The 12,868-nt window shown below is 43.6% G+C and overlaps 1 protein-coding gene across 1 annotated transcript in view; it reads left to right on the top strand.

The window, feature by feature from the left end:
- Positions 1–213: 213 nt before the first annotated feature.
- Positions 214–12,868, top strand: part of EXTL3 (exostosin like glycosyltransferase 3) — a 47,037-nt gene continuing 34,382 nt past the window's right edge. The window contains exons 1-2 of the mRNA XM_059926827.1: positions 214–302; positions 1,886–4,513. Coding sequence (XP_059782810.1) covers positions 2,366–4,513 — 2,148 coding nt within the window. The 5' untranslated portion in view covers positions 214–302; positions 1,886–2,365. The remainder of the gene's footprint in view (positions 303–1,885; positions 4,514–12,868) is intronic.

Raw genomic sequence — 12,868 nt, 5'->3', positions numbered from 1 at the left:
AATGCCGACTTACGCTTTTTGTCCCAGCGTATTTATTAATAGGACCCCTTTTCACTTAAAAGAGTGCCTCCATTTGAGCAATAAATTCTATGCTTACCTTATATACATAAGAGAAACCTTTTCATAGTAGGCAATAAATAAATTCTTTAATAGCACCTTCAGTATTGAGTATTTTTCTAATAGCATGTCACTTCTCTATTTTCTATCAGGAGAGCAAGCCCCGGAGTTCACTATTTCCAGAAATTGTATACTGAAGTGTAATGCTACATGAGTCAGAGAAAGGAAGGACCCTGAGCCATGTGGTAAGAAGGGAATGAATCAGCTGAGTCGCCTGGATTATGCCTTCTTTTTTTCCTCCACTTCATTCTATCTTTGTTACGATTTGATCATAAGTGCAGAGAACATTTTTCTGAAACCAAAAAGAGAGATTTTAACATTTGAATTAAAAGGATAATGCTTTAGGAACTTTGACCTACATTCTTTGGGATATTTGGTCAGCTGTTAATTATCAAGTTTAGATCATCCAAATTTACGCTTTTCCATGATTGATTATTTTTTGGTTTTTGTTGTCCTTATCTCGTGGTCTCCTTATTCAAACCTTTTAGTAACATTGTCATCACTTTTTATTTTTACTTAAAGGGAGAGAAGACTCTATCAAACATTTAATAGTTATATATCCTTAACAAAGGTAGAAGCTAGAGAGAGTGACTGAGCATCCAAAAAGTACTACTTACTTCACACTGCCTTGTGGTAGTATCCTTGCTATTTGTTTATATCTTTTTAGGCTAAAGGAAGTTCCATGAGGTCGAGGATTATTTTACATCCTAGATTCGCCCACAGTTATACTTAGCATGTCTTAGACATGAAAAGAGTATGGTAAATACTTTTTGGAGGGAATGAATGAAGGAAATTGGGGGTATTCTTTGGCACAGAACATTACGAATTCACTTCTAGATGTATTGAATTTGAGGTGAAAGCAAGTGAAAAGCTTTTGTAACCTGTGATAGTAAAGTTTGGTAAGAGAATAGGACTGGGAATGCTGTTTCAAGATTTTTTAGCCTGAAGTACCTTCACATCCTCTGTCCTTTATTTTCATAGCAACACAATATATGTTGTTATCTCCGTACACTTATCTCCATTTTGGGAGATTAGAAACCTGGGGCGTAAGGTCTGACAGCAAATCTCTTCCGAGGATAAGAAATAATGCCCCTCATTTCGAAGTATAGTGTTCTTTCTGAAAGACCAAGTTACTATTTATATTTTAAGAAGGAGCACATGATGTGTGCTAACAGTAGATAAATGAGAAGCAAACTGAAAAATACATTTTATCTCTGGATTACTGCACCCACTGCTGGGTAAAGATCAAGAGAGTTCTCGTCAGCTTTTTTCAACTCTGAATATAACAAATGGAGCTTCTCGCAGAGGTGTTTTTTTGTTCGTTTGTTTTCCACTAGTTCAAAAGGCAACTTTCATGTCAGGAATGAACATAGATAGGAGGGTGTTTCTCTTTGTCTAATGATGATGCCTAAGTCTAGAATAACAAATTGTTGTGAACATTTTTGCCCTCTGTTGAATGTAGCTGGTAATCATTTTATAGGGCTCTAATGCTGCTCTATAGCCAATTAAATAGGAAGAAGGTGTGTGTGTCTAAACACTGAAACTGTTTTTGGACACTTACCTTATCCATCTCTTACTAACCACAAGTAAAATATCCATACCAAACAAAACCTATCTTGGACTTAAAATGTTCTGTGAGACACACACCAATGATCCAACCATTGTTCCATCTTATAAGATTTAAGCATTTTCCAGAAAGTTACAGGGGGAGAGCAGGCTTGTTGAACATAATGTCTTCAAGACTGACATGCTTCTCTTTCTTTTGCAGGCCTGATTGTTGGCAATGACACTGTTAAGAGGCTGGCATTTATTTCTGTTCTAACCAGCTACTTTATAACTGTGAATAGTAACTATGCATATGTGTTGGTCAGCAAAACCAAGGAACGAGAGCTATGGCAGTTGACAAAGTCAGTCTGATTCCTGGGTCTCTTTCCTGGGTTCCACCATCAGGGACCTCTTCCCTTCCATCTCATCAGCAATGTGGTACCTTTTACTGTTTGATAAAGATTAAGGACATGTTCTTTGGTCAACAACCAGAACTTAAAGTCTGCTGGAGTAGGGTCAGAGACTACTTCAGTCACAGCTGAGGAAAATGAAATTTCCGTTTTATTTGGTGCCTTGTCCAGGGAGCACACTAACTCTTCCGGAAACACGTGAGTGAGAAGAGGTCGAGTCTTGTCTGGTAGCAGCTCATGGTTATGGCGAGTGACCCAACGTGAGCAGCAGGGCAGGAGCCACAGAGGAACTCATGACGGGCTATACCATGTTGCGGAATGGGGGCGTGGGGAACGGAGGTCAGACCTGCATGCTGCGGTGGTCCAACCGCATTCGGCTCACGTGGCTCAGCTTCACGCTCTTCGTCATTCTAGTGTTCTTCCCCCTCATCGCCCACTATTATCTCACCACCCTGGACGAAGCGGATGAGGCAGGCAAGCGGATCTTTGGCCCACGGGCTGGTAACGAGCTCTGCGAGGTGAAGCACGTGCTGGATCTCTGCCGCATTCGGGAGTCTGTCAGTGAAGAGCTCTTGCAGCTGGAAGCCAAGCGGCAAGAGCTGAACAGTGAAATCGCCAAGCTGAACCTGAAGATCGAGGCCTGTAAGAAGAGCATTGAGAATGCCAAGCAGGACCTGCTTCAGCTCAAGAACGTCATCAGCCAGACCGAGCACTCTTACAAAGAACTGATGGCCCAAAATCAGCCCAAACTCTCTCTGCCCATCCGACTCCTCCCAGAGAAGGACGATATCGGCCTCCCTCCCCCAAAGGTCCTACGGAGCTGCCGGCTGCACAACTGTTTTGATTATTCTCGTTGCCCTCTCACCTCTGGTTTCCCAGTCTACGTCTATGACAGTGACCAGTTTGCCTTTGGCAGCTACCTGGATCCCTTGGTCAAGCAGGCTTTTCAGGCCACAGCACGAGCCAATGTTTATGTTACAGAAAATGCAGATATTGCCTGCCTTTATGTGATCCTAGTGGGGGAAATGCAGGAGCTGGGAGTGCTGCGGCCTGCTGACCTGGAGAAGCAGCTGTACTCCCTACCACACTGGCGGACAGACGGACACAACCACGTCATCATCAGTCTGTCTCGGAAGTCAGACACCCAGAATTTGCTGTACAATGTCAGTACAGGCCGGGCCATGGTGGCCCAGTCCACTTTCTATGCTGCCCAGTACCGGCCTGGCTTTGACTTGGTGGTGTCGCCACTAGTCCACGCCATGTCAGAGCCCAACTTCATGGAAATCCCACCACAGGTGCCAGTGAAGCGGAAATATCTCTTCACCTTCCAGGGTGAGAAGATTGAGTCGCTGAGATCCAGCCTTCAGGAGGCCCGCTCCTTTGAGGAGGAGATGGAGGGCGACCCTCCAGCCGACTACGATGATCGTATCATTGCCACCCTCAAGGCAGTACAGGACAGCAAACTAGATCAGGTCCTGGTAGAATTTACCTGCAAAAACCAGCCCAAACCCAGTCTGCCTACTGAGTGGGCGCTGTGTGGGGAGCGGGAAGACCGCTTAGAATTACTGAAGCTCTCCACCTTCGCCCTCATTATCACTCCCGGGGACCCTCGCTTGGTTATTTCCTCTGGGTGTGCCACACGGCTCTTTGAAGCCCTGGAGGTTGGTGCTGTCCCGGTTGTGCTGGGGGAGCACGTGCAGCTTCCTTACCAGGACGTGCTGCAGTGGAGCGAGGCCGCGCTGGTGGTGCCCAAGCCGCGAGTGACCGAGGTCCACTTCCTGCTGCGGAGCCTCTCCGACAGCGACCTCCTGGCCATGAGGCGGCAAGGCCGCTTCCTCTGGGAGACTTACTTCTCCACCGCGGACAGTATTTTCAGTACCGTGCTGGCTGTGATTAGGACTCGCATCCAGATCCCAGCCGCTCCCATCCGGGAAGAGGCGGCGGCCGAGATCCCCCATCGCTCAGGCAAGGCAGCCGGGACCGACCCCAACATGGCCGACAACGGGGACTTGGACCTGGGGCCCGTGGAGACGGAGCCGCCCTACGCCTCCCCCAAGTACCTCCGCAACTTCACCTTGACCGTCACGGACTTCTATCGCAGCTGGAACTCTGCGCCAGGACCTTTCCATCTTTTCCCCCACACACCGTTTGACCCTGTGCTGCCCTCAGAGGCCAAATTCTTGGGCTCCGGGACTGGCTTTCGGCCTATTGGTGGCGGGGCCGGGGGCTCCGGCAAGGAGTTCCAGGCCTCACTGGGCGGCAACGTCCCACGGGAGCAGTTCACAGTGGTGATGCTGACCTACGAGCGGGAGGAGGTGCTCATGAACTCGCTCGAGAGGCTGAATGGCCTCCCTTACCTGAACAAGGTCGTGGTGGTGTGGAATTCCCCCAAGCTGCCCTCAGAGGACCTTCTGTGGCCTGACATTGGCGTCCCCATCATGGTAATAGAAACATGAGCCTTTTGTTTTACTGCATGAGAGAGGAATTCATTCTTAATCTCTTTTCCATAAACATGCTTTTTTTAAAAAAAAACCTATACAGATTCTTTCCCCATGAAATTTTCTCCTTGCTCCTATTTCATTCCTTTCAGGCCTTGCCAGTTCCATCTCTGCTACTTACGTCAGAAATCTCCTAAGACGCTCCAGTACTGAAACTGGCCCCGTGAAGGTTTACAGAACCCTCTCGTTGACCTCATGGACTTATTCTATGTCATCACAAAGATGTTGATAATGAGAATGATAATGAAAAGCTAACACTTAAGAAGCACTCATAGTCTAGGCACTGTAATTCAGCATTTATGGAACTTATATAATGAACTAGTATGGTTTCTTCATTTTAAATCTGTGGAAACTGAGGCTTAGAGAGGTTAATTACTTTGCACAAGGTCATGATTAGCAATCATGGAGGAGCTGAGTTTTAGTGTGTCTGATTCCAGAAGCTGCGGTTTTAATCACCTCCCAAAGGATTTAGGAAGGCGATCTGTTTCATTTCACAGGATCGGATACAAGTCCTCTGGGAGACTGGAGTCGGGGGTTTGATATTTTTGGAGTTGGAGATCCTGAACCTTTTCTGTAGTCTCTTGCAGGTTCTTTCTCATTCTTTACTCCATCTGTTATGGTTAGGATGCTGTATTTTACAGCAAAAATAATAGCCAAATATGCAGGATAGAGCTTTAGTTCTGAGTACTTTGTTTATCCACCTTCTGATGTAAACTTGTCAATCTAGAGGGAGATTACCCATTTCTCTTAAATGTGAGGCCTTAGAGCAAATCTTAAGCCACCTGGCAACTACTTACCCTGCAGCTTAGGTACTTTCCAGAAAAAGGTAGCAAAGAAGGGTAAAGGTCTGATAGGCCATCATTGCTAGAAGCTTGCTTAAGAAAATTAGTGTAGTATTTAGGAAGAATTTGCCTAGAAGAGGAATGTTTAGGCTACACCAGTTTTTTTAAAATTTATTTCATTAAGGAGCTAATTCATGTGAAATATTTTCTAAGCAGCATCATGGTATAATGGAAAAGTATGCGTTTTGGAGTGATATAGACCTGGGATTAAGTAGTCATTTTGTCATCTTTGGTAAGTTAATTAACTCCTTTGACTTCAGGATTAAAGAGGAATCTAAGATAATACAAGTAAGGAATCTAGAAAGGTGCCCAAAAATTATTTGATTCCTACTTATTCCTTCCTGTCAGAGGAGGTGGAGCGCAGCATGGACGTCTGCTTCTGTTAAGGACTCACTTCACTGATGAAGCCTCCTTGTATCTGCTGTATAATTTCCCTTGTGTCATAACTGTTACCACTCCTTCTTCTCTTGCACAAATCTTTGTTTTAAATTTTCTTTCTTAGGAATCCTGCTACTCTCTTACTACTGCTGCTAATCTTTTCTTGTATTTTATTTAATTGAATTTATAATCTGAGGCTATTCAAACACTGTAGGGTTCTACAAACTTTTGATCCCAGAATTTATCGAGTATATTAAGAAAGTGTTGAACGGGGAGATTATTTTTATTGACGTCTTCCCAAATACATTTCACTTATTTTCTTAGTTACAACTTTTTGAATGTCATCGAAATTTTTAAAAAAAATTGTTCTGTGAAAGGTAGATGCTGCTCAAATAGAATAATAAAGCAGCCTTTGTTTTCCGTTTTCCTGAGTTTTCTTTGAATTTGATAGGGATGTAGAGAACCCGATGCCACCACAGTTAACAGCGACTGAAATTCGTCCGAGAACTTACCAGAACTAATCCTTCCTTTTAACTCTGGTGGGAAATAAGTAGTCCTCTTTGATTACTGCGTAGCTCATTGCAACAATACAATGCCTAGTCAGAAAATGCCAGAGACTTTCCAAATGAGGGGCAGTTTTGAACAGCTTGTTTGTATTAGTGAAACACATTTTTTTCAAGTTCTTCGGAAAAAGAAAAAACACTTTCAGGCTGGACAGTTTCACTCCATTCTCTAAATATTTGGACTGTTTTCTATTTAAGAGAGGCAGTTTTTTTGGGCAGCAGTTGAATTGCCAACCTCTTGGGCATAGAGTCTACACTACCCAGGTATCAGGGCTGCAAGGGACCGGCAGCTCTCCCCTGTGGGAGAATGGCACTGTTACGAAGCATCTCAGAGTGGATTGTCCACCGAGGGTGCAGACGTGACCTATCCATTATGTTGCAGTTAACAGGTCTTTGTAAAGTTAGCAGCAGAGTGGTTCCCAGGCAATCTGTCCGATTCCAGTCCTTCAGGGAAAATGATTTGAAATGAGCATTGTGACTAAAAGAATCAACCCAGGAACCTACATGCCATTTCAGAAAATCCTGGGCAGTTTGTGCTTCTCTTCTGCTCAGGGTGCCAGCAGCACAATGGGCATGAATGCTAGCTGTTTGTGTAAGGAAAGAGGCGTTGTTTTAGGGGGTACCTGCTGGGGTTAATATGTTAAAATCCCTCATTCTTTTCTATTACTTACATAACAAAGGGGAAACTACATCGGGTCTGGCTTAGAGTAAATGTGATCTTCACGGCCACCCTCCTGCCCCAAATGCTTTATGTAAAGAGAATTGCAGTTCAAATGGGGTAGGGCCTGGGCGTGGTGACAGCACTGCCCCCAGGGAGATGGGGTACGTGCCACCAGCTGCAGGGGTCTCTCACCTGAATGGTGTGGGACGGCTGCACAGAGGCTGGGACAGTGGGTGACTGCTCTCTCGCCGTCTCTTGCCTGTTTTCTGAACAGTCGAATCAGGTTCCTTAGCTCCTGGAGCGGAAGACATGAATGTTTAATGGAAGTCAGATGGAGGGTAGCGTTGTGCCGGGGGTTTTGAAGGCCTGTCTTTTGAAAAACTCCCTACTAGGTGGGGAGGCCACCACTTTCATGCATCTTAAAGATTTTCCACTGTTTCCAGGCGTCCGTTCTTTGAAATGATATGTCAGTGATTTCTCAGATTTTTGTTTCCCTGTATGTAATGTGTTATTATTCTCTGGCTGCTTTCAAGACTTTTTCTTTAAATTTGGTTTTCAGCAGTTTGACTGTGATATGCCTCTGCATGGTTTTCTTTGACTTGTGTTTTGATTGGGGTTCACTAAGCCTCTTGAGTCTAGTAATTTATGTTTTTTTAAATCATATTTTGGGGAATTTTTATTCAGTATTTGTTCAGATATTTTTCTGTCCCATTCTTGCCCTCTTTTCCCTGGGGACTCCGTTCTATGTATATTAGACATTTTGATGTCCCACAGTTTTCAGTGGCTGTGTTCATTTTTGAAAAAATTTTTTATCTTTGATAATTTCTGTTGATCTGTCATCAAGTTTACTGACTTGTGTCTACACTGCTGTTAAGCTCATTGAGTCAGTTTTAAATTTCAGATACTGTATTTTCCAGTTCCAGAATTTCCATGTTTTTAAGAATAACAGTTTGTTTCTCTGCTGAGATTTCCTGTTTTGTTTTTGTTTTTTTCCCAGAGTATGCTTTCCTTCATTGAGCACAGTTACGATAGCTACTTTAACATCTTAGTCTGCTAATTCCAACATATGGGTCATTTGAGTATTTGTTTGTTTGTTTTTTAAATGTTTAATTTACCAAATTGTTTTTTTTTAAATTAATTAATTAATTAATTTATTTTTGGCTGTGTTGGGTCTTTGTTTCTGTGTGAGGGCTTTCTCTAGTTGCGGCAAGCAGGGGCCACTCTTCATCGTGGTGTGCGGGCCTCTCACTATCGCGGCCTCTCTTGTTGCGGGGCACAGGCTCCAGACGCGCAGGCTCAGTAGTTGTGGCTCACGGGCCGAGTTGCTTCGCGGCATGTGGGATCTTCCCAGACCAGGGCTCGAACCCGTGTCCCCTGCATTGGCAGGCAGATTCTCAACCACTGCGCCACCAGGGAAGCCCTGAGTATTTGTTGTAATTGAGTTTCTTTTTTCCTGAGGACTGGGTCATGTTTTTCTGGTTCTTTGTACATCGCATCAAACAGTTTTGTATTAAACATTGTGAATGTTCTGAAGGCTGTGGATTTTGTTTTATTTGTCTGAAAAGTGTTGAGATTTTAGTTTTAGCAGGCAGTTAATTTGGTTGGACTCAGACTGCACGTTCCCTCTCTCGAGTGGCAACGCAAATGCTAGTTCAGCCCTTTTGTCTTTAGCCGGTCTGCTTGCAAACAGGGCCAAGCATGCGTGGTTCAGGCGTGGCCCGGAGACTGGGCAGTTTATACCCAGCCCATGGAGCTCCCCCTGTCTGGCTCTCTCCATGCTGGAATCTCCTTTCTTCCAGGGGCTGTGGTTGCCCCAAACTCTTTTCCTCATTCTTCAGGCCAGAAAGACTTGGGTGTTGTATGCGAGTTTAAGCTGTCTTGCATGGTACCGACTTTGGCGTACTCTCAGGGCAAAAGTGACGGTGATTCTCCCCGTGTCAGTAACTCCTCCCTAAATTTCAGCTCCCCTTCACAGTTTGTTGTCTTCTGCTCACTATCTAGTGCTCTCAGGTAATGCTTTTTTGGTATTTTTGTCCAGAGCTTACGTTACCGTCTGCAGGAGGCTGGGTCTGGGTGGGGCTTTTTCAGCCATCCTGGAAGCAGGAGCCTCCAGCTGGTCTCTTTTTTGATACACGGCCCCGCCCAGAATTTTGGTTCAAGTTGTTATTTTATTCTGACCAGTTAACACATCTTCTTCACTCTGCTTTTATAGTCTAGAAAATTGTACTAAATAGGGTGGCCTTGTTAGAGCGTTGACTGGAAATGAGAACGTGAAAATCGGTCCTTTTGGAGTTTTAAAACGTGGGCTGTTACGAAGGGGACGTTGTCGTTCACAGTGTAGTCTTGCCCACTCAAAACATTGCCCATCTCTACGCTGCGTACTCACTTGTTTCTCAGTCTTGTGACAGCCAGGCCCTTGATTCTTAATTTCTAGTTCTCTTCTCTGTAAAGGGTACAGCTCATTTACACAGGGGGCCTGGGAGGGACTTTTTGAAGAGGTGATGTTTGAGCAGAAGCCTGAAGGATGTGAGAGAACGGACCACGTAAATTCTGGAGGAATATACAGAGAACGGCAAGTGCAAGAGGCTTGTTGGGTGCAGGACATGGCAGGAGGACCCAGTGTATTGGGGGTGGGGGGTTTGAGCAGGTCAGAGGAGGCAGAGGCCAGCACATGTAGACCATGGTAAGGATTCCAGGTTTTATTCTCAGCGCGTTAGGGTGCCAGCAGAGGGTTTTGAGCAGGGAGAAATATGGTATGTGTGGGACCGTGGGGAAGAGAGCAGGAACAGTTCAAAGGCTATTGCAGTAGCCCAGGTGAGGGGTGCCGGCGGCTTGGACGGGGCAGTCGTGGTGGAGGTGGTGTTTCAGAGATAAGCTGTCACGCCGCCCTGGGAGACTCCGAGGTCTCTGGAGGTGAGGCCAGAATGTGCCATGTTTCCAAAATGAAAACTGTAGAGATACGAGGTGATTTTTTAGCCCTTTTCCCTCTTTCCCAGCCCTTGGTACTAGAATTGAACAAGGAGAGTTCTGTTTTGGGAACTTAATGTCATGCCAGCGTAGTTATTTTAGTACTATTGCCCCAGTAGTCTACTAAGGAAGACTGGAAGAGAAGCTGGCTGTGTCGTCAGCTCAGTCATTAAGATTCAGGCTTGGGCCTCTGCCAGCCGGGCAGTTAAAGGCTTTATTTCTGGCTGGACCTCAGGCAAGAGTAGAGATAATTCTGAAGCCTTATTCTTTAGAAAGTTGATACATTTTATTTTTTTTGTCTGTGCCCACTCTACTTTTAAAAATATTACTTGAATGTGTCAGATACTAATTTTCTAAATTTGTGATTTCTAGGCAAAGCTAACAGGAAAAACCTTGTCCAGTTTCTCTAGGTCCAAGGTTGTACAAAGTCTGGTGAATTCACCAGGTATTGGTATGTCTGGGTTTTTTTTTTTTAATTTATTAATTTATTTATTTTTGGCTGCGTTGGGTCTTCGTTGCTGTGCACGGGCTTTCTCTAGTGGCGGAGAGCAGGGGCTACTCTTCGTTGGTGCTCAGGCTTCTCATTGCGGTGGCTTCTCTTGTTGCGGAGCACGGGCTCTAGGCTCATGGGCTTCAGTGGTTGTGACTCATGGGCTCTAGAGCGCAGGCTCAGTAGTTGTGGTGCACGGGCTTAGTTGCTTTGCAGCATGTGGGATCTTCCCGGACCAGGGCTCAAACCCGTGTCCCCTGCATTGGCAGGCAGATTCTTAACCGCTGCGCCACCAGGGAAGCCCTGGTTTTTTTTGTTTGTTTGCAATATTTTACTTAATAATCAGGTGGCTACAGTTATAGCTCTCTTTTTCTGTTTGAGAATGGGCTATGGCTGTGAAGAATTGTATAAAACAAAGTTACCAGAAATCAGAAATTAATAGCAAATATTATAGATGTGTGATATAAAGGAATTGCTGAAAAGTCATGTTGCATAAATGATTTACTAACTGCAGTAAATCAGTTCTTTAGATAATGTCCCCCCTCTTAGTTTATATGTTCTCTTTTTTACAAATTCAAAGTAAGGAATCTGAGACAGAGAATTTTATTGCTTTAGGTCACTTGACTAATTAATACCTAAATTAGAACTTAGGTATTAATTCCTAGTTCAGTGCATATTTTTCTTTTTTCACCAAATCTAAGTTTCTTGGAAAGGCACAGCATGTGTGTGTGTGTGTGTGTGTGTGTGTGTGTGTGTATGTATATATACACACACACACATATACCCACATACGCACTCATACATACATAGATACATAGTATATATATTTTACAAATTAAAGTAGGAAGAGGTTTTACTAATCTCATGTAATTGCTAACATTGTTTGAGCATTTTCAATGTGCTAGGTAGGCACTGTGTCATGCTGTTTACATGCATTCTCTCATTTGGTGGTGAACCTGTAACCTATGCTATTTTACCTACAGTTTCACAGGGATCATTGGCAACTTTCTCTTATAAGTTGAGACAGTCTTATCTCATAACCTAAAACATATACTGTTTTTTTTTATAGTGCATTAGACTCAAATTTAAAGTTATAAATGGAAAACCAGTTTGCTGTGTTGCCTTCTTACTCCTTTTCCTTCCTTCTTTGCATTTCCCAGTTTTTTGCCCCTACCACTCTGTTTATTGAATGAATGAGCTCCTTGAAAAATCAAGAAGTTTTGGTGCTGCTTCTTTTTCAGTTGTCTTCTCTGTTGATAACTCTCCACCCAGTCACCTCAAGCTCTGTTTCACATGGGTCCTCACAAGTAGGTACACATGGCCATGTGTTTCCTCTTGGACCTCATTTTCTTGCTTCCTGAGCTCTATGATGGGTTACTTTTTCAAGTTAGAGGAAAGGGGAGGATGGAGGACAAAAGTTAGTTGTTGTTTACCTTTATTGCCTGTAGGATGGCTTGACATAAAGTTCATTCTCAGAAATGGATTCATTACAGAAGTGTATTATGCATGTGCATGTATTGTTGGAGACTGTTGGGTTTGGCTGGGCAAAATTTGATCTTAAGGAGAAAAAGGACAACATTATACGTGTATTTAAGTTGATGAATTTAGTAGGTGGCATTATGTGTTTGTATGGTGCTTTATAGTATCCACGTACATTTTCAAATTTTACTACTTCTCAGGTAACGTTCTACTTTTTAGTGTTCTCTGCTCTTGATCTACTGTATGACTTAGGTTGCTTCACTTAATCTCTTCGTGTCCTATTTTCTTTCCTACCAACTTCAGAGACCTGCCTATGGCTCATCATGAGCTGCTTTCAAAAAGATTCCATATTTAGGTAGTTCTTCCATTTGAATCCAGATTCATTATTCTGCTTCACTTGAGCAACTATAACTTACTAAATTGTTGAAATGTTCCATTGTTCCTTGTAAATAGCAATAACTACTTACATTTTCATCCCTTAGACACTGAGATATTTGCTATTAATTGGGACTCAGATTTATCATGGTAGCTAATTAAATACTTATGATGTGAATTGATACTTGGCTAATTAATGTGGTTTTGCTGATTCTGCCTGGATTTAGAAACCAAATGCCTGGTTAACACACTAGGAGAAAGGACCCTATTCGAGTAGCAGTTCTTTTATTATTCATAAACTCCAGAATTCCTCAAGAACCAGGTTGAGTGTTAATTGAAGATACTGATTGATTTTTGATCGTGCATACGCTTTATACATTTGCATATGGTAGGGTTCTAGGCCGTGCTTGTTGCACTGTTCCGTTGATGATGAGAAGGGCGCCTTCATGAATGATGGTGAACAGAGAACTAGGGAGACATCATCAGGGAGTGTTGTGTGTGGAACAGGAAAAATGAGTGTTAATGAGCACCGCTTCTGGCCTG

The sequence above is a fragment of the Balaenoptera ricei genome, chromosome 6 (assembly GCF_028023285.1).
Source record: "Balaenoptera ricei isolate mBalRic1 chromosome 6, mBalRic1.hap2, whole genome shotgun sequence".
Classification (NCBI taxonomy): Eukaryota; Metazoa; Chordata; class Mammalia; order Artiodactyla; family Balaenopteridae; genus Balaenoptera; species Balaenoptera ricei.
The sequence above is the reverse complement of the archived record's forward strand: the minus strand, read 5'-3'. Positions and strand labels throughout refer to the sequence as shown.